At 37.1% G+C, this 27,891-nt stretch overlaps 1 protein-coding gene across 2 annotated transcripts in view; it reads right to left on the bottom strand.

Moving 5' to 3' along the window:
- Positions 1–27,891, bottom strand: part of PREX1 (phosphatidylinositol-3,4,5-trisphosphate dependent Rac exchange factor 1) — a 228,435-nt gene that overhangs the window by 88,843 nt on the left and 111,701 nt on the right. Inside the window, exons 2-6 of one of the 2 annotated variants that reach the window (XM_087959300.1) lie at positions 25,318–25,389; positions 22,232–22,354; positions 19,234–19,338; positions 15,807–15,908; positions 2,404–2,565 (exon numbers count right to left, since the gene is read on the bottom strand). In XM_087959300.1, coding sequence (XP_087815426.1) covers positions 2,404–2,565; positions 15,807–15,908; positions 19,234–19,338; positions 22,232–22,354; positions 25,318–25,389 — 564 coding nt within the window. Of the gene's footprint in view, positions 1–2,391; positions 2,566–15,806; positions 15,909–19,233; positions 19,339–22,231; positions 22,355–25,317; positions 25,390–27,891 lie in introns of both variants that reach the window. The other variant, XM_087959299.1, reaches the window with a different exon arrangement.

Genomic DNA, 27,891 nt, shown 5'->3' with positions numbered 1-27,891 from the left:
ACTGATAGAAAATAGAAAGTACTCCATTAGAGCCGAAAGTAAAGTAAATATGAAAAAAGGACCATGAATATGAAATATAAGAATAACTCTGATATCATGTATTATTGCAGCTCGCTCTCTATATTGATTTTTCTTTTTTAAAAGTACAATATATTTAGGGATTTTCCTTCTTTACTTCTTCTGAGGAAAATAGAAGAAACATCCCTTCTGGTTCTATTATTTTCTGGCTACACAAAGTATATTAAATTAAGATCAGCTTGTAATATAGGCAAACTTTTAGAAGTACATGAAGTTACATTTTGAATTCTCCATACAACGGAATAAATCAGCAAGAAGCTTTCGTTTGCCTAAAAGAAAATCCTGTTAAACATATCAGAAATTCTTCTAATTCTCAGAATCTTTGTTGTGCTCCATTTAAATCCTCACAGCAATCCTATTTGTTTCCTTATTATTACTGCTATTAATCCACTACTATCCTAGCCAATCTCAATTGTTTTCTTATTATTACTGTTGGTAGCCCATTACTATCCTGGATTAATTTATTATTTTGTTTATTACATTTGTTTGCTGCCCATTTCACCACAAGATGCCCCTGGACAGCTTACAAGGTTTAAAAAATGGATTTGGGTTGGCAAAGTAGTTTCTGAGACTTGAAAGCTGACCCTCAATTCAGAATAGATTTATATTTGTGCTCAGACACTGAACATTCTATCCGTTGACCAACTTGCTATCCAAAAATAAAAATAAAAATTACATAGTTGGATATCGACATCATCCACATGGCTCCAGTTGGATGCCAAAAAAGAAGTCTGAAGGAGAAAATGAACAAGTCAAAACAAAACAATCTCAAAGTGGAATAAACACTCTAAACATGAGGAAGTTTGTATGACTTCTAACAGATGTGTCCAGCAAAAGAATTTCGGCTGGTAACCATCAGCTTCTCAAACATAAGATGCTCCAGACACCAATAAGTCCAGGAAGTCATTTAGCAAATTATATTCTAGACAGTAGAATAAAAAACACATTTGCTCACTGGAAACCTCTTCTCTTGCTTAATCAGTGGCCTCTATCAAATTCTCATGCCTATCAAACACTTGCAGAAATTACTACTGGATGGCTTTTTGTCCAATTAAAAAAAATCATACTCAATTCATAAAATGAATTTTAACCAACTCAATTAGGGATGTAAAAATTGGATAGACAAACTGTATTGTAATACTAAAACAGAGAATAAAAAGAATAAAATAAAACATAAAAAAACCTACAAAATTGACAATAGTAAACAAAAATAAATTTAAAATTTAAATCATGGTAAAATGTTTTAACATGGTTTAAAGCAGAGGTGGACAACTATGGCCCCTTCACAACCTGTGGACTTCAATTCCCAGAATTCAGGAATTCTGGGAGCTGAAGTCCACAGGTCATGAAGAAGCCTTAGTTGCCTTCCCCTGGTTTAGAGCTATACACCATCAAAGCTTTATAATAGCTAAGCAAATCCTGCCTGCCTGCCTTCATTTAGATATGTAATATTGGAAGTCCAAATCAATCAGCACCTCCACCATCTTATTCTGCATCAAGTGTTACCTGAATAATACAAGGAATCTTTCCTCAACTACTTGTCAACAGCAGTATCATATGTTGAATTTGTTTTGATGCAAAGTTCTCACTCGAGGCATAAATGATCATATTTTGGGCATATTATGTGAAGACCCTGCTCTTTGAGAACTTTATAATGCTGGGAACAGTGAAAGAAAAGAGAAGAAGGGGGCGACCAGCAGAAAGGTGGATGGACTTAGTTACAATGACAATAGGTGCACCACGGGAAGATATAAAAAAGCCAGGTTAGGGATAGACTATCATAGAAAAAAAAACTATCTGTGTGATCACTAAGAGTTGACACTAGCTTGATAATCAATCAATCAATCCACCAATCAACCAGTCACATAATAAGCTGCAGTCACAGGACTTCACATTAAGACTATATTACGTATTATTTCATGTGAGCTTCATAACCATTCATTGCAGACAGGAATAATGTTTTGTGTGCACATTTTCTCATCACTTTCCAAAGAATCGTGCTGGTATGAGTTTGCTTAATGACCACTTTTTAAAAAATTGTGAAAAACGGGTCGGCTCGGTATCATGACTTACAACCATAATGGGCAAGCTCCTGTAGCTTTTAAGTACTGTACAACATGTTAACTTGCTTTAATTTCTTTCTTTTTCGGTTCATACATTAATTCATGAACTAACCTAACGTGTTAAAGAAAGTAAGCCACAGAAACAAAATAATTAGGTAACTAACAAATAGCTTCCCAAGTTAAATTTGTTCCTTTACTTATAGGTAATTCTACTTGATGACCAAAAGCTTAGAATGGAACTATTACCCACTTTCCACCATACCTCCCATCCTTCAATGTGAGACTGCAATTGCTCAAGAGCTTCCAGCTTCTCCATCTGCCTTTTGGTCTCATTGATATTGGTGCACACTGTTTTCATTGCCTGTAACGCATTCAATACCGCTTGATAATCTGGGTGTTTAGTGGGTGTCCTCTTGGCTAATTCCTGGAAGAAAGTTGTAAAAAAGGAAAGGAAAAATAGAAATAAGTCATAGAAGTTACAAGACAAACCGATTTTCTACTACAATTAAGACAGAATGCAATTACTGAAAAACACAACGGCACAACGGCCTCTAGCTGAAAGATATCGAGTTCAAGAATTTTATTAGACAAGACCGCCCAACTTACAATCCCCTAATCTTAGAAGGTTAACAGTAGTTTTCAAACAGGTAATTCTGAACACTTTTGTTTTCAGGTTTCTCAATCAGCTCATCAGTGTGGTAGCTCTTTCTTAAACGTTCAGATTCCATAGTATCACTTCCTCCCAAGGATTGTGTCCAAGGATGTTCATTCACAAATAGAACATCATCAGTCCCTAAAACCTAATAAACGTAATTGACCTCATAATTTCCATTGCTAAGCAAGATAGTTAAGTGAGTTTTGCCCCATTTTATGACCTTTCTTGCCATTGTTGTTAAATGAATCACTGCAGTTGTTAAGTTAGTAACACAGTTGTTAAGTGAATCTGGCTTCCCCCTTGATTTTGTTTGTCAGAAAGTCCCAAAAGGTGATCACGGGATTCCAGGACACTGCAACTGTCATGCCATTGCCAAGTGTCCGAATTTTGATCAGGTGACCACAAGGGTGCTGCAGCAGTTGTGTAAAAAACAGTCATAAATCACTTTTTTCGGTGCCACTATAACTTCAAATGGTCACTAAATGAATCATAAGCCAAGGACTACCTATATTTTCCTCTTCCACCCTTACATCTTCTTTATATATTCTTCTTCCTAAGTAACAGAATTTGCAGTGAATACGGGAAGAGTAGAAGACCTACTCTGTGACTCACTCCGATATTACAATGAGTATTGCTCAGTACCACTTCACATTGAAATAGCAGCCCCTTGAAAATATGCGTTCAGAAGTATCACTATGCCAGGGACAGCCATCCTTTTAATAAATGGGACATCAACTGGACATTTTTTACATGGTCCACAGATACAGCCATTAGGATGATGGCACATAAATAGCCACAAATATATGGCTGTTATCCAGAGTGATTTTTCCCCTTTTGCTTTTCAAAAATTACAAACCAATTTTAATTACTGGAGGATGTTCTTGATGCTTCATAAAAGAAGTCCAGGTTACATTTGATTCTGGCACTTCAAGTTGCTCATCCCTGGACGACATAAAAAAAAGTCCTCTTGGATTACGTTTGGATGTCACAGTTAGTTTGAATTCTGAATAGCTCATTCATTTATCATTTAATGGACTCAACATGTTGGAATAGAGGAGCTTTTGACCTAAACCAGTTCCATGTTCATATCAACAATGCTACAGGGCAGACTACTCTTCTGAGGATTTATTTTAGTATCAGAAACTAATGAAGCTATGGGTGAGGCCCTTGTTGCTAACAAGTTTCCCAACTGGGATTCCACATTCAAAGAACCTCCACAGAACATTCCATATTTCCTTCAAGTTCCAGCTCCTTATCAAAATATTTTTATACTTAAAAACATCTGAAGGATCTTCTTTGGATGTACTGTTCTAATGATGCTGTGTATCAAATATGTTTGACGGCTGCTTCTTCAGTATAATTTTAAAACATTTAACAGTTACAAAAACAGGTGCAAATTTTTTACATTATTATAATACTTTCTGCCAGGAAAGTGTAAGAGGAAATCTGGCTCACCAATATATATATATATATGGATCTTTGGTTATTCGGGTTTTCTCCCGCGTAAGATTCAAAGTATCTAGGCAACGTTTCGGCGAGGTCCCACTCGCCATCTTCAGGCTGGTGCTTTTGGCTTAGTGCCAGTGCAAGCACTAAAAAAATAAAATAAAAAAATAAAAAAATAAAAGCAATAGGCTGCCCCAAATTCAAATCTGAAACCACTGTAAAAGTCTGACTCACAGACGGACACAATACAGAGGCCTGATGATGGCAGATGAGATTCTGCTGAGGCGTTGCTACAACTTTAGAAGAACTGCAATGACGTGGGAAGGTGCCCGGGCCGAGGCGACGCATACATATATATATATATATATATATATATATATATATATATATATATATATATATATATATATATATATATATATATATATATATATATGTGTGTGTGTGGCGTTGGCTTTGTTGGTGTTTTCCCACGTCATGGTAGTTGTGCTTTTGGAGTTGTGGCGACGTTTCAGCAGGGTCTCGTCTGCCATCATCAGGCTTCTGTATAGTGTACTATACTATATAGTACACACTATACAGAAGCCTGATGTACACACTATAGTGTACACACTATACAGAAGCCTGATGATGGCAGATGAGATTCTGCTGAAACGTCGCTACAACTTTAAAAGAACTACAATGACGTGGGAAAATACCCGAACCAAGCCGAACACCATACATGTAAGTACCCTGAAAACTTAAGAAAACAAATAAATATATATATATATATATATATATATATATATATATATATATATATATATATATATATATATATATATATATATATATATATATTGGTGATATATATATATACAGTATAATGAGGTTGCAATGATTATCTTAATGAGAAAGAATCTTAACATCGTTTTAGATCTCATTTCAAAACTATCACTGTTATGTGGCTAAAGATCTGAGAATAAACTAATATCAATATTATATGTAGTGTTGACCAAAGTTGCTTTGTTGAAAACAGTATATGGAAAGCTTTTAGAAATCAGCAGTAACAAAAAATTGGCAAATAACATAGTCTTCATCAATGAAATAATGCAATGAAATAATTTTTGGACTAATAACATTTTGCTAAAGTATCATTTCATTTAAACCTTATAATCTGTTCTTTTTTCCCCCTGATATTCATTTTTTTAATGTAGACAAGTTGTAGCTTGGCTGGAATACTCATATCTTCCAATAAGTATTTTCTCCTCTTTGGTTTTTATATTTCATTTCAAAATATAAAGGGCATATTCATTTCATTTTGAAGTATAAAGGGCAATGAAAGTCATAAAATGGGGCAAAACTCACTTAACAAATGCCTCACTTAGCAACAAAAATTTTGGACTCAATTGTGATTATTAGTCAAGGACCATCTGTAGTATTCTCAGAAGTTTTCACCAAGTTCCAAAGCATCAATACTTTTTCTACCCTAGTACTTCGGGCTCCAATTTCTGTTCCTGTAAAATGTCACAAGCCATTCAGTGCATTATTCTGATCTTTGTTTTACGATATTGGCATCTGAATATCTTTTCCAAGGCCTCCATTACTCTTCTTCCAAATGCTAGCCTGTGGTATACTTAACTTCAAGTTCCTTTACGGTTAAGAGATGATTATAAAACAAAAGCTATCCATCACTTCAACATCTTCATTGTAAATTCTAAAGCAGGTTGTTGTAGGCACGGTCTAGTCTCATTGACGTTTATTATTAGAGCATGTTTCAATTATTTCATTCACATTTTTCAACTACTGATTATCTGTGAATTAGAGTAGAAAACTGGAAAAGCTGTATTGATTAGGTTGCATTTCAACTAGGTCTAGATCTTCCTGGGATTCTAAAATGTTATTATCAAATAGATTAGACAGTAGTGATAAGATAGACTTAAAACAGACATATGTTTATGTATTTATGTGTATGTAAGTATGTATATGTATTTATGAATGTATTTATATATATGAACACATACACACACACACACACACACACACACACACACACACAGGGTAGTTCTCACTTACTGACCATTCATTCAGTAACTGTTTGAAGTTACAATCGTGTTCAAGGAGACTTGTGACCAGCTCTCAAAGTTACAACATGCTTATCATTCTATGATCATGATTCACACACTTGGCAACTGATGTGCATTTATGATGGTTGCAGTGTCCCATGGTCACACAATTGCCATTTGTGACTTCACATCCACTTCCAACAAGCAAAATTAATGGAAAACCCAGCAGGAAATCTCAAGACGTGGAATGTGATGTGGCTTTAATGACCCACAGTCATTAAAGTGACTGTAGCTGGAATGGATCAGCATGATTACATCATGTCATGCTTAACAACCATGCCTCTCAGTGACAGAGTTACTGGTTTCTATTGTGTTCATTGAGTGAGGACTACCTGTAGAGGCATATCAGTTTTTCAAAAGTTTTCCTTCTGAGAGTTTTTCTGATTGTTATCTCGGGTAATCTCTCCTTTAAAATGCAAAATGCAACTATCATGATTCATTAACAGGGATTACCCTTGCCCTTTTGAGCAAAAGGTGAACTAAGTAAGTTTCCTTTCTTCTTTTCTTTCTCACCTTAAATGACTGAGTGAACTCTCCTTGAATATTTCTCAAGTGATCATTAATCTTTTGTAGATTGCAAAAACAATGGTTAGTAACAGACTTGCCAAGTTGAATTACTTTTCTCATACCTAAAAAGGTAACAAAAATGTTCAACTCCACTTTTCTACATACAGAGCCAGATTCTACTCGCACTTTAAATACAATCAGCAACAGACTGAGAGGTTGTGCAGGTTGAACGAGCTAAGCCTGCCAAATCATAGAAGATATATCACAATCCATCAACACAACAGATGTACACTACTTTGCATGTGACGATCCTTCTGTCTTTACAGCGTGTATTACATGTTTGGTTTGGTTTGAGCAAGCATTCAGCAAGCTGCCCTTAGTTCCTTCATTTAATATTGATGAAACTGATATTCTTGCTATTTTGCAAGAATCCCAAAGTACCAGAATCTGTTAGATAGCATTCTAGCAAAAACTATCCCCTCTTGAGCCTTTAATTAAATTCTTCCTCTTAAGCTTATAATAGGAACAATGAAGTCATCTTCCCTCCCCCACCCCATCTTGACAGACTTTGCCTTTTCATCCACAAAATAAATCCAGAACTTCAAATTTAGGTACTGTGTGATATCATTTCTAAGTCTGTTTCTAAGTACAGAGTTCCAGCTTGAATACAATTTTGGTTTAAGGACAAAGTTAGGGAACAGAATTGGGATTTGCATCCATTCCATTCTTGTTGTATCCTTAAATCAACCCTCAGTTGTGCTTTAAGACCCCACATCTTGTGCCAGAGAAACAGTCAACTGTCAATCCAATCGGCTTCTATACAAGGAACGAAGCCCCTCCGGTGGAAATGACTTTTGTCTTGTTTAAAGAGAAAGGGTTGTTAGCACAAGAAACAAGTATTGTGCAGTGAAGAAGGCAAATGCAGAGAAATGAGCACATGAAAGGCAGCACGAGAACGACATTGGGAACAAAATGCACGAAGCACTTCCGTCTGAGCAACCATTCCTGGGGAAAGTTCAGCTTCATATTGTAGTTACTGGGGTAAGAGATCCGGAAACAGGGTGCTTAGGGATTAAGAGAAATTCTGAGAAAAGATTATTGTGATAAAAGAAATGCTGGACCCGATATTAAAACAAGCAATAAAGAAAAATAATTTGTTTCTAAGCTCTAACCCGGTTACCAGGCTGAACATTGAACTAATTGTGCCGTAGATCTGCCTGTAGAGGCCTGAGAGTTAGAAGTGTTTTAAATACAGAGAGAACTAACACAATTGAAATATCAGCATTCACTACTGAATGAATACCATAGAAGAGACCTTTTTAATGTATTTTAATTTCTCATGTAAATGAAAAAGCCCATGAGAAATAATTCACTCACACAGCCTAATATGAATAGAAAAACGGTTCTTCTTACAGACTTTGTATTTTTGGCCTATTGGCCAAAAAGCAAGAAAGATCGTGGCTCTTTGCATCATTCTATATTCATACTCATTCTATAAAGGTAATCCTTGACTTACAATCACAATTGAGCCTCAATTTTTTATTGCTAAGCAAAACATTAGTTAAATGAACCTTGCCCCATTTTAAAACCTTTTTTGCCACATTGCAATTGTTAAATTAGTGGCATGGTTGTTAAGGGAATCTGGCTTTCCTGTTGACTTTGCTTGTCAGAAGGTCACCAGGTGATCACATGACCTGGGACATTGCAACCGTCATAAATATGAACCAACTGCCAAATTCAGCATCTGAATTTTGATCATGTGACCAAAGGGATGCTACAACGGAGGTAAGGTATCAAAAATGGTCGTAAGTCTCTGTTTTTAATGCTGCTGTAACTTTGAACGGTCACTAAATGAACTGTTGTAAGTCGAAGACTACTTATACATGCATGAACAATGCAGTAGGCCAGAAGCTGCAAGTTTGTAGCTGTAGTTTGTAAATTGAGGTAGACCTCAATTTACAAACATTCATTTAGCACCCTTTAGAAATTACAGAGGCACGGAAAAAAGTACTTTTTTTTGCACCGGTTCTCACTTATGACTCATGCAGCATAGTCACATGATCCAAATTCAGGTGCTTGGCAACTGGCATGTATCTAGGACAGTTGCAGTGTTCCAGGGTCATGTGATTGCCATTTGTGACTTTCCCAATCACAAGCAAAGATTTATTGATAAGGGAAGCTGGATTTATTGATGACCATGGGATTCACATAACAACTGCAGTGATTCACTTCAGAACCGTGGCCACAAAGGTTGCAACGTTGGGCACAACTCATTCAACAATTGTTTTACTTAGCAATGGAAATTCTGGTCCTGATTATGGTTGTAAGCTGAGGACTTGCTGTTCTGTCTCACCTTTCTTCTTTCCCAAAAGATGAAAGAGTACAAACTCACACAAACACAGGCAGGCAGGCTGGCTGGCTCGGACTTCACAGAGTTAATTCTTTGGAATTGATAACGTCCTTGGCATTCCAACATGCTCTGCCTGCCAAGTCCGAACTGATAACAAGTAAAAAGCTACTTACAGAAAATTACAAGGCAGACCACAAAAATCATTCCCAAAGAAAACCTGAAGTAAGATCAAACTTTGTCCCGTACAAAGTTCCAGCCGACAACACACCCACTTTTATCCCCTGTGGGGTGTGGCTCAATGACTCAGCTCACTCTCTGACCCTCCCACGCCTCCTACGTTGCTGCTCACGTTTCTCCCTACGACGCTGCCTAGGATCAAGCCAACATTCTTCCTCTTGACTCCCTGTCAGGGGCTGCTCCGATATGCCTTCCTCCTGATTAATCTCAGGCTGTTCCTCTCGGTTGTCTGATGAAACCTGAGGCATTATCAGGGAGGAAGGCATTGCCAGAGAGGAAGGTCCTGGGGAGGAAGGCATTCCCAGCTCCTCCTCCTCATCTTCCAAGTCCTCTTCCTCTGACAGCACAGGCTCGGGAATCGGAGCCACAACAACTTCCTATATATCTTAGCTATAGAATCTTAAGCTTATATTTACCAAACTGCCACTTTCGAATCCCATGAATTATCCCATTTCATCCAATATTCTACTAATGCCAGCAATATCCTTTAAAAAAAGCAAATGGCAAAATACAATATAACCTACAATATTATGAAAAAAACAAGGCAAGCATGCAAAAGGAAGGATCAAACACAGCACTTCCTAGAAGAAAGGATGTTGTTCTGTTGAAACTTGCTTTGTTTTTCTTTGATTATCTTGTTGCCACCCACTGACTTTTTCTACAGCATGCCAATAATCTTTATTTACTCACTTTGAGAGCAGAGCATGCTTTTCCTGCAAAAAAATCTACTAACATCCATATAAAATCATTCTCTTCCTCCCTGCTCCTTGCCTTTTGTGCCAGTACATTGGGGTACTGCACAATACAAAACTGATTTTTCATTGGATCATGCTACCTCTCCCAAATTATACAACGAATAAGCCGATATTATTTTATTACAGTGAAATAATTACTCTTTTGCAGAATTCAAAGCACACAGCTGTCAGTTTTCCTACAGAGCTTCAAGCTTGGGAAGGCTGATATTTTGGCACCTTAACATCTACCTAATTAGCACCATCCTGTCTTTTTTATACAATCCCAGGAAAAGATAAAAGGCACTTGGCCAGATTTCCATCACAATACTTATCTCTATTGATTTCTGACACCTACCATCATGAAGGGTGGCAAGTATTATGCTGTTTTGCATTTTCTTTCAAGTAAATGTGGAGTCTGGTAACTCTGGTTTTTGCCTCTAGGTGATCCTTTCTTAGGAATAGAGGAAACTCCCTGCCAAGGCTACAGCCTGTAATTATCAAATAAATGCCCTTTCAAGAGGTTCATTCAGCTGGCAGGCATGGAAGTCAAAATAACACAGCCTTGAGCTGCAGCCAGATACCTGAAAAGCTAAGATGCAAATAAATGACAGCAACTGTCCATAATCCTTTTGCCAAACAACCATCAGTCTGTTGATTCCAAGAATGTGTTGTGTTACTATGACCTACATATCCCATTAAGTTAGGAGACAAGAAAGCAGAGAAAAATGCTACTAATCTCCACCCTGAGGATGAGATTTATATGTAACCACACTGCCTCCAACTCACTCTAATCCCTCATTTTATTCAAAGAATTTGTCCTCTCTAAGTGGAATACACTAATTCAGTGCCTAGAGATTGAACCATGTAGCAACTGCCTTACTGATGAACTCAACAACAGTTAAGAGTACTGTTGTCTCACAGCACTAAGTATAAATGAAACCATATGCTAGGAAAGAATTGAGTAAATAGCTTAAATACACAGGTTGCGCAATGTTACTATAAATTCCCCAACCAGCAAATTTTACTAATACCAAACTTTTTAAAAACACTTATTGTAACTCAAAATATGCTTAATATCTAAGAATTGACTCAGGCATTATACCTGACACAAATTAAATGTCTTACCCCATCCTCTAATGCAATGGTGGGGTTCAAACATTTTTACTACCGGTTCTGTGGGTGTGGCTTGGTGAGCGTGGCAGGGGAAGGATACTGCAAAACCTCCAGTCAGAGGTGGCATTTGCTGGTTCTCTGAACTACTCAAAATTTCCGCTACCAGTTCTCCAGAACTGGTCAGAACCTGCTGAATACCACCTCTACTCCAATAGTGTAATCAAAGGCACAGAATGAATTATACCAGTCAAAACTCACATTAGTTATATTCACATGTGCCATCATGCAATGATCCTGTTCACCCATGACACAGTTGATACATCATCATTATCATCATCAATATCATCATTATCATCATCATCATATTTGGTGCATTGTGTTTCATTAAAATGATGATTCCTTATAAGAATTTCAGCCACAAAATTTACCTTAACATTCAACTGTACCCATTTTTTGCAGTTGTTTAGAATTATTTCTTTAGAGGAAAATTAATTAAAAAAGAAATTCAATATAAAATTGAATACTGTTTCCCCTCAATCTTCATAACTTTATACAGATAGTCCTCAACTTACGACCACAATGGTGCTCAAAATTTATGTTGTTAAGTGAAAAATTTGTTAAGTGAATTTTGCCCATTTTATGACTTTTCCTGCCACATTTGTTAAGTGAGTCAATGCAGCTGTTAAATTAGTAACACGGTTGTTAAATGAATCTGGTTTCCTCATTGATTTTGCTTGTCAGAACGTCACAAAAAGACCCCAGGACACTGCAATCATCATAAATGTGAGGTAGTTGTCAAGCATCCAAATGTAAATCACGTGACCATGGGGATGCTACAATGTTCGTAAGTGTGAAAAATAGTCATAAGTCACTTTTTTTCAGTGATGTTGTAACTTCAAAAGGTCACTAAACAAACTGTTGTAAGTCAAGGACAACCAGTAATCATATTACAAATATATCTATCCCCTAAATCTATTTCTTTCTCCTCTCTGATTTCCATCACTTCTTTTTTCTATTATTTTCCTGAATTCACATTCCACTGGATCTTTCCTCTTCTCTGGCCTTTATGCCACCTGTCCTGAAGCTCTTTTCCCTAATATGATAATATAAGGTTCTTCCTCAATGAGACAGTCACATTCATAATGAAAAAAAAAAAAGGGGGGGGGAATCATTGAGATGAAAGAGGCCAAAACAGATTTGCTTCAAAGCTGCATTTGCTCATGTGTAAATAAGAAAGCAAAGGTGGATATAACTACTACAACTCAACTAAAAACTCAAGGTATATTATGAAAGTGACAAAGTCCATAATCAGTTCACTTGTATGGCTCTTTCAAGTGCTGCTCAAGTCCTCTTAAATTGTATTTCAAAAACCCTGCAGCACTCTATCTTCTTTGGTTCTTAAACTGCAGTTAGAGACTTCGAAATACTATTTTTTAATAAACTTCCAGATAGACAATGGTCCTTTAGAAAAAATGTCACAATGCCATCCTGAAATCTATGAGTGCTGATGTGTTCAGGAATGCTACTTTTTAACATAATAATAGTTTTCAAGATTTGAAACACAGTATTGAAAACTGGAGGCTAGGAATAATTCTGCTACCAATTAAGTTGTCCTGAAATAAAGATAAATGTAAATGTCCAAGTCTAGGGGCGATGTTCATCTCTTTTTTCTGAGGGAACCAGCAAGAGAGTTGTCTGAAGACTTTTCTGTGGTGGTGTGGCTGGCATAAATGTACGTCAACATACATGGAACGTTATCACTTTCCCACTGAATTGGTATCTATTTATCTACTTGCATTTGTATACTTTCGAACTGCTGGGTGGGCAGGAGTTGGGGAAAGAAACGGAAGCTCACACCATCGCACAGTGCTTGGGTCTCGAACTGCCAACCTTCCAGTTGACAAGCCCAATGTCTTAACCACTGGGCCATGGAACTCCCTTATCCTGAAGTAACGAGCATTAAATCTCAAGCTGAATCCACATTAAACAAATTCTGCTTGATCTGTGATTAACTGTATGACTTTGGGAGGAGAGGAAAGACATCTCTATCAATGGGGACATTTATCATCCTTGTAAGATGAAAAGAATATAAAATTTGTTAACATAACATCCATAGTGACTCTGGTTTAATCCAATGTAACTGGATTCAGCAGTAATCATACAATAGAAGATGCCTTATTTGCTACCTAACATAATTAATTTGCTGAGAAAAAGAAACAACAACTTGCATTCTAGAAGTCGTCTAGAAGTTGAGTCATAGCAACTGGACTTCTTTTCTTGTTGGATTGAAAAGTTTTACAGCTTATCCAGGCTGCTTCCTCAGTCTATTCTAGAATCTCTCTTCTTGATGTACTTGAGATAGTATCCACTATTGGCAGTCTAAAGTTGTTCAGCTTCCATTATTTGAGATTTGGGGTTAAGAGCTGTGGTGGCACAGTGGTTAGAGTGCAGTACTGCAGGCTATTTCTGCTGACTGCCAGCTGACTGCAGTTTGGCAGTTCAAATCCCACCAGGTTCAAGGTTGACTCATCCTTTCATCCTTTCGAGGTCAGTAAAATGAGGACCCAGATTGTTGGGGACAATATGCTAACTCTGTAAACCACTTAGAGGGAGCTGTAAAGCACTGTAAAGCAGTATATAAGTCTAAGTGCTATTGCTATTAAGGCCCAGACTTGTCCTTTAGAAAGTTGGAAGAGCAGCATTAGCAGATTCAAGAAGCAGGAGCAAAAATTTATAAATAACTGCAGTAAGAGTATAAATGAGGGCAAGACATGAATTAAGAGTAAATAATAATTAAATTAATCAATATAATTATTCTTCCATGTTAAAATAATTTTTAAATGTTAAAATAAATTTTTACCATAGTAAAAATTACAGTTTGGCAGCAACTAATTATATTCACACAACTTGCTAAACCAGATCAGTTCAGGATTTATTTTGCACAACGTAAGAAGCTGGGTCAGCTGTAACTTTAACTATATTTTTTTGACTTAATATGTTACATGAACCTAATGAGTTTGGTTATCGTTATGTGTACTGTATGAATCCAGATAACAGGGAAATTTAACAAGGCTAAATAGGTTGTGTGAAAGCAGCTCTATGGGGTACCAATTCTGCTTTTCTGCTTTTCGTCAATTCTACATGGTTTTATAAATACAACTGAAAGCCAACCAAGCAATCCACATCAACGTGGATGTTTAAGGAAGTGAAACATGTAGTCTGGAATGAATGCTGGGCACTTTTATCAAATCCCAACTTCCTTGGCCTGTTTAACCTATTCCAGAGGCTTTGAGAAGGCTCCCAAGTGTCACCCATAATCCCAGAGCAAATCCATGGAATAAACATGCCCTCCCTTCCTGCTTAGCCTTGACCCAATGATTATTTTGGGCCTCTTGCAAAAATTCAAGCAGCAGTTTAAAACAAACTAATTTTTAACAGTCTGACTCATAGACTTAGGTATGTAAAAAGGGATTAAGATTTTTGGACTTTTGAAGCATTGCCCTATCTCAAGTTATTAGCACTAAGACATATAATTTCACAAAAAGGTCAGTCCTGTTCTCTATTTGCAAAGGCATGTTTGCACATCTCTCTTGTATACTTATCCCCATTCTGACCTTGTCCACCAATTCAAATTCACACAATATTGCTGGATTATACATTTGTAGCTCTCTATGTGACAGACCAAACTTTCATAATTAAGTTTTGTATCAGAGAAACCTTTCTCCTCGTATATCGTAATGGCCCTCTTCCTTTACTTTGTTGGCATATGTGCATTTATTAATATGTTCTTTGTCTGTAAGAGAATATTTGATGTTGTTTGAAAATAACTATGGGTTTATCATTTTTAATAGTGTATATAATGATTTTATGGTTTTATTTTAATATTTTATTAATGTTTTGTCTCAATAAAATGTTGTAAGCCATACTACATTCCAATGTACTATTGGAATACTTAGTAGATAAATGGAGAAATGAAGTAAATAGGCAGTATGCAATCTTGCCTCCCCAAATTCATGATATAATTTCAAATGAATGAATGGGGAAAGGAGAGAATAGTGAAGCAAAACAAATGCATAAACTAAAACCAATCCTTTAAAATTTTATTCCTAAGAATCTACTCTGATAATACTGCTTTTTAAAATGAAAATGTTTTTCTTTTTCAGAGTGGTACTTTCTAATTAAACATGGGACATTGCCATTTAAACTTACTAAGATATATTTTTACATTGTGCAGTACTGGAATATAAGCATGATTCAAATTTAGTTCAAAACAACAACTCCCCAATGCCACAAGTCATTCATTGTAAAATAATCAGCAATGAAACAGTTAAATGATATGTCACCTGCGTGACTCAATCTGTAATAAGCCATAAAAAATCATTTTTATGGTATTCAAGTTTTATGAACAACCTTGTGAGCAGGTAAGTGGAACTTTTCATGCAATGAAGAAAACTGAAAAACTGCAGGACAAGAATCTAAGAAAATAACTATCAGGACAAAGTCTTCATTTGGTGTTACCTTGAGGAGAAGTGGGTATTTGCAAATCCTCTGTATTGGAGTTAGGAGATAACCTTCAAGTGGAATGTCTGTCGTCTTTCTACCTCCCAAAAGCATGCAACTCTGCAACCAGAAAAAAATAATAAGAAGAATATTGCATTTCAGTCAAAATGTCTCAAGATATCATGGTAATGAATAACATTTTGTAGAGCTAGTTATCTGTGGAGCCTTATACGACAATGGACTAAGAAAATATATAAAAATCCTTTCAATGTATAGAGAAAAGGGAATATTTTGTTTATTAAAAGAGTATAGTCTGTATTTCTTTAATCGGACTCAAGCTAACATATATAGAAATGTTCCCCAACCTTTCCGGCTCCGCGGACTGGTAGTGATTGGCCCAGGGGCAGGGGGACTGAGCTCAGGGGACGCCGCAAGCTCTATTTTTGGCCGCAATAGCTTCATGCAACCCTCTGCCAGTAAAAACGGAGCTTGGGGGAGCCACCCCAGATTCTGTTTTCACTGGCAGAGGACTGAAGGAGGTGGTTGTGGCCAAAAATGGAGCTCCCTTTTCAATGGCAGAGGCACTGTGGGCTGGTTCTTTGCTGTTTCCAGGGCAGCCCTGCGGGCCAGATCTAAGCACCTTGAGTTTGATGCCCCTGTTGTAGACCCATCACCACCAAACTAAAAATAATATTTTAGAATTTAAAAAATCTTATGCATTTTTGCCATGAAACTTGCAAGATATGAGAAACCGTGGGAGAACTTAGGGCTGAGAATGCCAAAATCTTACAATGTTTGACAATTTTACAAGAATTCAGACATTAAAAATGCATCAAATTGTCAGCGTTCCCACAAACCTCCATTCTAATCAATAACTCCAAGACAGACATATCTCAAAAATACCTTTATCTGGGTAGAAACTGGCACATCTGTGGAATCCCGAATCTGAAAGTTTTCGGGCTTTCTTGCAATATTCAAAACTACAAATCCACACCCCCCCCCTTGGCCGTCATCACATCACATGGCCCAATCATGATCCGTCCTAAAGTAAGATTCTTATTTCATTCTGCACCAAACTCAATAACCTTGAACTAACAAAAGAATTTTATTTTGTCTACTTAGAGATACTCAATTGAATCCCCTCCTCCCACTTTCTCAGGCTTATGGCAGTGTGGGAGCATCGAATCTCAATATGGCTTCCAAACCTGACACAAATATCATTCTAAGGTTGAATCACTATTTCAGGTAGCAAAAACATGTCATTCAGACAGATGTCTCTTAATTTTTTTAAATTATTCTCATTTTATTGTGATATGATCATGTGGGCATAACTTGTTTGGTGAGATTAGGAAAAGGGAAATTAGGAAGAGCAGAGGAGCCATTGTGGTGCAGTATGCAATATTGCAGGCTAATTCAGTTGACTGCAAGTGGTTCACTCCTCACTGGCTCAAGATTGATTCAACCTTCCATCCTTCTGAGGTGGGTAAAATGAAGACCAAGATTGTTGGGGGCAATATGTTGACTCTGTAAACTGCTCAGAGAGGGTTGTAAAGCACTGTGAAGCACTATATAAGTCTAAGTGCTATTGCTACTGCTATTTATGGAACTATCAAACCACAAGATCAGACTTCTATGCAGATACCACATGTAACTATTTAACATGTTTCAAGAAAAACAATATAACACAACCCCAAAATCTTCTCAGCCTATAAAATTTTGGCCAACAACAAAACCAGGAAGGTGGCTTCATTTTGGTAGTTTAAAGTTTGACCTAGACACTGAAGAAGACTGTGAAATGATGAATAAGGGTATAGATTTTTTTCCTAGCAATCCAATTAATAAATTAAGGAAATGTGCTGGCGTAACAGCTGTACTAAGATTTCCCGTCAATAATTCAAGTCAAAGATGTAAATTAATACACTAGGGACAAAAGGAGTGAAAGCTTTAATTGTATTAAAGTGAGAAAGCTTGCGTCCACTGGCAACAGTGCAACATAGATATAACACATGCAGACACAGACACAAGAAAAACAAAATAGATCTGCACAAAATGTCTATGGAGATTCTCAATTACCAAATCATTGCTTTTCCCAAAAGGCAACTGGACTTACTTGGTTTTGTTTCTCATCCAAGAAGTGCAGAAGCTTCTGAACTGAAGAAGCTTCTTGGAGGAGAAGCAAAACGTTTTCAAGCAAAAACCAAGAAAGTCCAATTGCCTTTTGGAAAAGCACCTTTGGGATAGATCTGGACTAGGAGTCATAAATGTTTTTATGGGGAGAGAAACAGTAAGGAGGACCTTGCATGAGACTCTGGTAAGTTCTGATGCAAATTGAAAAGGTTTCCATGTTTAGCATCTCATCCCATCTCCTTTTTGCTTCACAGATGAACTAATACAGTAATGGTTAACCTTTTCCATGTTGCATGCCGAAAGTGCGTGTGTATATCTGCACTCATGATGCAATGCGTGCATGACCCCCCTGCCCCCGCACATGCATGCACAACCCCCTGCACCACGTGCCTCTGTGCATGTGTGCGCAACCCCCCTGCACACGCCCCGCCCCCTGAGCATGCACACACATCTCCCACATATGCGTCTCCCACGGCGCATGTGCAGCAGATTCCCGACAATCAGCTGGCTGGCGGGGGGGCGGCTCTTCCGGGCAACCTCTCACGTGCTGGCAGAAATGGCTCTGTGTGCTGCTTCCAGCACCTATGCCATAGGTTCACCATCACAGGACTAATACAATGAGCTCCACAAAGGGCTGCCTGTGAAGACTACCCAGAAGCTAAATTGGTACAAAATATAGCAATGGAGGTTGTGAGAGTCTGGACAGGGAGAACAGTTGAAATTGAATGCAAGTAATATGAAAGTTCAGGAAGATAATTAACTCCTAATTTTTTAAGGAACATTTATATATATTTATATATATTCTTTTGGGTTTGTTCTATATGCATTTTAATATATAAGCTTTAATAATATTTTATGTTCAGTATGCCTTAATAAGTGATTTACCTTCAACGGACTGAAGCAGCATAGAAACGTAGTAATAAACTTAATCACGAATATGTTCAGTGTATACCTCCTAATTAGAGATGCCAAAACCTCTTCCCTCCCTACATGTGACAGTTTAAGAAGGGGCCAGGGAACAACATTTCTTCATTCTTAATCCATTCCCATGGAACAGTTTACCCCCAGAGATCTGGATGGAGCAATCCCTGATGGTTTTCAAGAAAATAATTAAAACAGAATTGCTCTTTAGCGCTTTTAATTACTAGTGCTGCTGGGACTGGTTGCCAAGGGAGTAGTATTATTTACAGTTTTTTTAATGCAAACCTTTTCCATTGCATTTTAGCACAGTCTGGAGCATTTATGACTTTACCTTTATTTTGAGTGTTAGAGCTGGCTTGCCCATAACATAGAAATTTATGGTACCATTGATCCTTACCAATAGGAATGCTCTCACAGGAGGGATCTTGTTCAATTCCATCAAAAGCCGGAGTGCTTTTTCATGGTTGCTGCAATACTCCTCATATACAATGAACTTTTCTTTCTGTGAGAATGAGAAAAGAAATGTATGTTAACTAAAGCTTTCGGTTATTATTGGTATCTTATTGAATTAGACCCATAAGCAAACTGCTGTTACATGCCCAATCCTAGGGGTACCCAGAGCTCTTGAATCCATTGCATCCTGCGCCAGCTAGAGCTTCCAAATACTCTTCAAGTCTAATCCCACATAAAGCATATTGCAGTAGTCCATTTGGGAAGCAGTGGGTATGGAATGAACTGCCCCTTCATAAATCCACAGCTGTCTGAGCTTAAGAATTCAACCATCACGCTAATCTGCCCACATTCCAATAAAATAAACTGTGCTAACAAAATCAGTAAGTCAGAGACTTGAAGTCTGTGTAGATCGATCATACTGCGCTAGGACTCCACTGAGCTAAATCATAATGCAACCCAATTTACAGTATAGGACTAGAACTAGATACTTCCATAAATCTGGAACACATTTTTCCATCCTCGTTTTTAATTTGAATTAGAACTAAGGACCTGGATCACAGGAAGAAATTACAAACAGAGGTTTAAAAAAGTATATTTTACAATAGAGCAGACAGCTAAATTTGTACCACAATCTTACATAATCTTAATGGCCGTTTTGCATGGGAAGATAGAAATTGCATCCCATCATGTCTGGAAGGCACCAGGTTGAAGATTGCTTTAAGGTATATCCCAGTAAGGGACAAATAAAGCCCCAGTGCCTGATGAGCACACATGGGAATTTATACAAGGAAAACATTATATAAGACTTTGTTCTTTAGTACTGTAGCCATTAACACCACTCATTTCTTTGCAGCTGACCTTATGCTTGGGAAATAGCACCCAGTGTTGTTTTGTTGATTTTGATTGCAGCTCTGTGACACTGGCCATATTTTTAGAGATTATATTTAGATCACGACATCTCCTGGCAAACCACAGTTCAATATATTCAATAATTATAAAGATTCCAGAGGGCTTTCATCATGTCTTACCAGCTGTCCTTCATGCCCAAGACCACAAGAATGAAAGCCACACTTTAAACTTACTTAGTGCTTTAAGTATTTAATTTTCTCTCTGGGTGACACTGAGGTTTCTTCATAGGATGAGGAAACTATCAGTTACATAATTAGAGGCACTACCCTCAGAAAATTGAACCTGCATAATCAAGCGTATTATGATCACTGATTAGAACTCTTTAAAAATAGATCTTTTCTTGCTCAGCAAATTCTTTCAGTATGCTACCCTGTAACTTAAGACCACCACACATATTACCACATTACTAAAGTCACTGGATGAATTCCTGCATTATACATTTGACAGTCATATGTAACTGCAATTCTGTAGGCATCTGTAGGCAACAGGAGTATGCAGCTAGCCCATTTCCTGATACAGATACACTGCATGTACTGTATATTCAGTGTTATTATTATTTATTATTTTTGATTACTGTTATTAATATTATTCTCTGTTCACAATAATGTAAAGTCTTTAACTGGTGTCTTCATAACATTGAGTTCTTCCTAAGAACCTAGAATGTCATAATGTACATGTGCAAATCCAAGATGTATGGCATTTTGCAATTGACAGATGGAAATTTTGCCAAGATACCAGATTTTCTAAGGATCATCGAAGATTTTTTGATATGGCATCCAGTGTGCTGATAACCACAGGGATCACCATAGCCAGTTTATGCCATAATCTTTCAATTTTGATTTCCAGATCTTGATACTTTGTGATCTTCTTCAATTCTTTGTCTTCTATTCAACTGTCCCTTGATATTGACCCCTCAATAATCTACACTTTTGGTGGTGAGGTCTACTCCTCTTAATAGTACTGCTAGATACTGTCTGCCCACCAGAATACTGCTGAGCTGAACACAGGCCAAACCAATCTCAGGCCCTGATGACCAGACAGTCTGCCAGTTTTTTGTTGTAACAAATGTCTCTACAGCCATATATGTCAAAATGCAGATATAACTTGAATGCTGTGTTTGGTCATGGAAAATGGCGTTCATTGTTCCAAAAAAAATATGGACCCTGAACCAGGAGGAGAAGGAGGAGAAGGAGGAGGAGGAGGAGGAGGAGGAGGAGGAGGAGGAGGAGGAGGAGGAGGAGGAGGAGGAGGAGGAGGAGAAGGAGAAGGAGAAGGAGAAGGAGAAGGAGAAGGAGAAGGAGAAGAAGAAGAAGAAGAAGAAGAAGAAGAAGAAGAAGAAGAAGAAGAAGAAGAAGAAGAAGAAGAAGAAGAAGAAGAAGAAGAAGAAGAAGAAGAAGAAGAAGAAGAAGACATACTTTATTATTTTCAACTATAGATATATCCAGTGAGCCAAGACATTATTAGTCTGTACAGTATTCAGAAATATCCTTGGCTATGGGGCTCGGAAGGAGACGAAGAAAGCTATACAAACATCTTCATAAAGAACAATTGGTGAGACATGTGTGAACCAAAGTTAGGGGAACATATGGCTATGCCTTAAGGGCTATAGTTATAGACATGCAATAGGATAGGGAGGGCAATGGACATGAAGACGATGTAAGAGGACTTTACCCAAGTCAGTTCAAAGCTGAAACTCTCCCCTAAATCCTGGCAAGGGAGATAAAAACCCCATATATGAGGCAGTCCTTTCCCCAGATACTTGAGACAAAATGTACCCCTTTTTGCAGACATGCTGATCTGGTGTGATTTATTTATTTGGGCTTAGAATAAGATGCGAAGCCAGAGTTTGAGTCTCTGTGTTTCTCTTGAAGAAATGAAAATTAGTCTACTTAAAGGAACCTTACATCAATTCAAATATCTCATGAAACCATTTGATTGCCAAATCCAATATACAGTATTTAATTTGCATCAAGATACAGAATTTCCAAGTCTGTTCACAACCCAGCAGATATATTTTAATGTATCATACTCACAAATTTTAAGAAAACATCTCCCAATTCATGCTGAGAATGAGGTTCTGGATGTAAACAATATTCTAAAGCAGTCAGGAAGTCATTATGAACATCAAGTATATCTTCCATATTGGAAAATAAAATCTGTAACATAAAAAAAAAATTCCAGTAATAATTGCCAGTTTATTATTTGCAGATTCTTATCCCTCCATCCATTTGAAATAATCCTTATTGTGTTTGTTTTATATTGTTTAATATTTCATAATAAAACAATTTAGAATTTAATTGAAAAATTAGAAAATAACATTGAATAAAGGCTATGCAAGAACTAGAAAACTTAATTAACTATGGTTGGCATATGTCTCAACAAAGATTATCCTATTGCGAAGTGTTAAGTCCTTGATAACTCAATATTTTCACTAACTCTGCAATGAAGACATGCCTATCAGAGTTTTGAAATGAAAAGTTCCACCCTTTGGTTTAATAACACAGTAAAAAGAAAAAGAAAAAAGCAGTGGTGACCACAGTGTGTGTGTGTGTGTGTGTGTGTGTGTGTGTGTGTGTGTAATAGACAAGTTAGCAATGGGTCACAATCCTATCCCCATCTGTTTTGCATATGCACATAATGATATATCCACCATCTTGCTGCATTTAACACACACACACACACCTCTGTAAATTCCACTGGTCTTAAATATATCTATGACAGAACATACAGAAAGTTTAAAAAATTAGACTGAAAACATTCCAAAATGCAATTTTTCACAATGCAACACAATTAATATTTATTGCTAATTTTCAATGTAAGCTTTTAAGACAGAATGGTAGTTATGTTTTATCAGACCAGCTATCCTAAACAAGCATAGCTACCATACCATACGTAATTACTGATTGCAACTCAACTTAACTTCATCTCTGTTTCAGTTCTGATTTGGCAAAAGAATGCAAAACACTGTTGCACAATTCAGATATTATACTAAACTAGAAGCTGATTTCATCATGAATTCTTTATGGCATCTTTCCAACTGGTATTGTTATCATCACTTTCACCATTAAAGCTTGTAAGATCTCTAATACTCATGTCAGCATGAAGTATGCCACAGAGCAGAGGCAGCTTTATTAATGGAATCTGACAGACTTCAGTTATCCAACTGTATCCTGCTGCCTTTCGTCTCTTCCTTAGCTGCTTGCTTCATACTGAAAGTGCCCTATTAGTCAGCAGTCAAAGACAGGAATGGCTAAGTATTACTAAGATGAGTTTAATGAGACGATAAAACATTTCTGGAGAAAACTAAGTAATAATGCAGAGAAAGTTCCAAAGACTTAAACTTAACTTATCTTATTGCTGTTTCCTTTTCAGTGATAACTTAAAGACAGAAAACTGATAGCACAGTTATCTGAATTTAAAATTTCTGGCAAGGAAGACGCCATAGGCTTCTGCACTATTTACAGTACTGAAATCTAGTTAACATAGAAGAGCCTATCTGTAGCAAATTGAGGTTCATCTAGATTAGCATCCCGAGTCAAAAGATAACCAGTTATCTGCTTCTGGAAAGGCACATAAAGTGTTTAAGCCAAAGTCACCAATGGGGAAACCTGGAAGCATCAAGGTGAACACAAGGAAAATAGTGAGGAAGAGCTATGTAACTTTGTGCTGAGACTGCACAATATATGGAATCATAAAATAACAAATGTTCTGTGTTCAATAACCCACTAAGTCATAAAAGAATTAACCAGTGTTTTACTTAGCATACTGTCCAAATCCAACTATTAGGATTGCAATTGACTTGATTAAGCATTCTGTGTATATCCAGCCTTGAAAAATATAGAAAAGAAGAGAGGTACAATTTTTGCTTTGTTGAAAGTGGGTTCGTGGGTCGAGAAAAAAGACACAGATAAGCAGCAGCAGTAGCAGCAAATCACCATGTGAGGGAATATAGAGAGAAGGTAGATATCCAGGAGGAAAGGCCCAGAGGAGTAAGAGGCAATTCAGCTCAGATATCACATATGAAAGAAAGAGGATAAAGACAGGTTCTCCCTAATAGTTCACATAATATATTATGGATGCAGATAGCAGAGTGCTCATTCTGGAAAGATTTTATAATCTTTCCAGTCTATAATTATAATTATGAAATTATGAAACAATATGAAACAATAAAGAGCTCAGCTTGAAAGAATCACCACAAATCTCCCTAGGAAATTTGGCAAAGAGAAATAAAACAGAAATATGACTGTGCATCTGAAGAAAAGCCTCCCAAAATTTCAGGCATAAACATACTTAATCAGGTGAGAAAACCAAATTAATTTAAATGCAGAATTTGATTGTAAGACAGAAACATTTAGAACATTGACAGGCAATAAATTAATTGCAGTAAAAACAACAGTAACGTTACTTTTTAACTGCAGCATTTAAAAGCCACAAAAACTTTGCTATCAATTTTTGTATTTGTTTGTTTGTTTGCTGAGGACAACAGAGTAGCTTGAGGACTAACTGGCCTTGGAAGAAAAGTCGATGACATGCATGATTGTTTTCTACAAGAAATGAAGGAATTTAGCAAGGAGGGAAAATAGAAGCATCTAATTTTCCAAGTCAGAGATACAGTACTTTGCCATTGAATTAAAGGAATGGAGATTGTAAGTAGAAATCATAGATTTATCCAACTAGATCAGGGGTCTTCAAACTTGACAGCTTTGAGACTTATGGACTTCAACTCCCAGAATTCCTCCTCCAGTCATGTTAGCTCAGGAATTCTGGGAGTTGAAGACCACAAGTCTTAAACTTGCCAAGTTTGAAGACCCTTGAACTAGACCTTCTGTTGGTTTTAAAAGAAACAATATTTAGGGACTGAAGTTGGACCTGAGTCTCAGGATCTCCCTATGGCTGTCATGTTCATTTCTTCATTCTAGGATACAATATTATTGGACTTTTCAAACAGATGAAAAAGAAAAGATACTCCCTGCTGTTTTCCACCTAACGTATCTTGTAGGAGTATATAGTTTCTGTTCCTTTAAGGTAATGTGGTAATCCAAACATTGCCATTAACAGAATCAATGTTGAAGCTTCACATTATCTCACTCTTAAACCCAAAATGTTTTGGAAGCATTACCTTGACATTTTCCTCTGTTATATATTTCTCAGCTTTATCCACCGCATTTTGTCTAATTCGATGCAGAAAGGCCTGCAGGGAAATAAAAAAGATAATTATTTTCAAGCTGAATCTTCTTTAATTTAACTTTATTCTATCTCCTAGCTTTCACAACATGAGCCATGAGATACCAATCTGGCATAAAGGGGAGCTCATTTTAAATACTTATAACCATCAGTTGTAACATTTTGGTATTGGGACTCCACACATTTCGATAAAAGCATCTCTTTCAAGTTGCTTGCAGCTTGTCTGACAACAAGCAGCTTTCTTCAGAAGCACTGGTGGTACTTAATTTTGCTTAGACAATTGACACTACTGGCACACCAAAGGAAACTATTGTTTGCTTAACCCCTCTGAAGCTCCCTTTAGTCCTATAAAAAGGTGACTGTTCTGCATTGATTAGGGAGGTGCAATGTCTGGATTTCATCAGGCAAAAAAATCTGTGTCAAGTTAGGGGGAGGTAGGAGAGGGTAGAACTGAAGCGCTTAACCAAACAGAGAGAGGAAAATAAGGACACTTTGAAACCCACATATAACATACATGTTTATGAAGTCTCCCTCTCCCTACTCCACCTCCCAATTTTCAGCTGCATCTTTGTTTCAGCCACACATCAACACAGAACTACAGAATTGGAAAAGGCCTGTAATGGTATGTGAGAAAGACCTTGAGAGACAGGTCAAAGAAATGCTGCCTAGGTAATGGTCAGATAAGAGAGGGCACAGCTTGCAGCTGCATAATAGGTGGAGAAAGAGACTCAGAAGGGACACCCTCCACACACAAAGTTCTCAGGCTCTAAAGGAGATTGAGGGAGACTTGCAAGAGTCACTTGATATCGCCTTACAATAAAGTAGAATTAACTCATCTGTTCATGTTTCCTAACTGACATGGAAAAGCTGACAGGGTCTTTTAGCCCAATCCTTTTTAGGACTCCAAATTATACCTCTACAACATAAATTTTGGGAGAGAGTGGGAGTGGGAGTGGGAGTGGGTGAGGGAGGGAGAGGGAGAGGGAGAGGGAGAGGGAGAGGGAGAGAGAGAGAGAGAGAGAGAGAGAGAGAGAGAGAGAGAGAGAGAAATGACATACCAATAAAGTTAATTTTTCCAAATATAATTGGAGTTAGAGATTCAAGGGAATGAGGGAAAGTATCAACAGATGCCAAAAGTCTCTTTTAGTCCCGTCAATCCATTTTTACTAATGGCGAATGGGATTCAATTTTCAACACTCTCAATAATTTAGTATGGGGAAAACAACTGCTATTTAGAAAAAGGCTAGCTTCTACTATATTTAGAAAATGAAGCAAAGATCTTTTTAATTCAGGATAAGCTGTGGATAATTCCAGCTAACTGAACATTTATTACTCACAGTCACAATCGCTAACAGAGTACCATAATTTGTCACAACTATAAGGATTGTCCTATGTGATATTCTGCAGTAAAGGATGTGTGTTGCTTCTTGTTCTCATATGCAGTATTAATTACTACTAGTATATTATATATCATCAGCCCACAGCCAACAGCTTTATTGATTAAGACTTAAAGTCCAATAATCCCCCGACAGCAATAGTTTCTCTGCTGTGATTTATGGGATGTATAATATATTAAAGTATTCCTTGCCGATAATGCACAAGCTTCTTTGAGGACAGAGTGAGTAGTACTTTGCTTATAATATACAAACTCTGGTTACAGCAGATTTACCACTGTAATGTTCAAACTGTAATACTTTTCTACCCAGTGAGCTGGACCTGGCAAAACCTAGCTGATCTTAGAAACCTAAGCAGGACTGGACTGGGTTAATACTTGGATGGAGGGCAACCAGGCTTTCAGACAAGTACAATGGGATGCAAGTACAATGAGAACAACCCACAGTGACTCAATGAGAATTTAGGATGAAGTAGAACTATCCTACTTCAAAATAATGTCAGGTTTCTAAAGGAGCAGAAGCAGCTACCATTCAATTGTACCTTATTTTTTAATGCAAACTGCCTTATATTAACTTCCTGCAAAAAATAATAATAATAAGGATTTTGACCACTATTTGATTCACCTCACTTAACTTAATGCCTCTTCCCTGTACACACTCAGTGCAGAAAGACACAGCACAATGGATGCTTATCTAAATTCTTCATCCCTGGCACTGGTGAAATCATGACGCCAAATTATTTTTATTGAACTTAAATGTTAAAATTAGTAGTCAGCTCTGTTGACAATCAAGATACATATTTATTTTTTCTCTGATGTTCTCGATGAAAGCATGTGTCTGACCCAATTAAATATTTTTATCTTCTTGAGCATCCACAGTCCAGTGTGGATGCCAAATTTGTGTAAGTTTTATATACAAGATTTATAGCAGTCAATGGAATACTTGTTTTCAAATTCTACTGGCTACTGTAACCCAATATTTACTTATTCTTTCCAACTTGCTTGACGTGACTGTCAGCTTTCCAGTGTCACAGAACATAGATTCATCAAACATCTTGATAAGGTGTAAAATATTTTAGGTCATTTAGATAAATCTTTAAAGAGAAGATATACAAT

This window comes from Notechis scutatus, chromosome 3, assembly GCF_049901735.1.
Source record: "Notechis scutatus isolate UNSWTSFEM ecotype Mainland chromosome 3, rNotScu1.2, whole genome shotgun sequence".
In the NCBI taxonomy this organism is placed as follows: domain Eukaryota; kingdom Metazoa; phylum Chordata; class Lepidosauria; order Squamata; family Elapidae; genus Notechis; species Notechis scutatus.
Note: the sequence above shows the minus strand (reverse complement) of the source record. Positions and strands in the feature narration are given on the sequence as shown.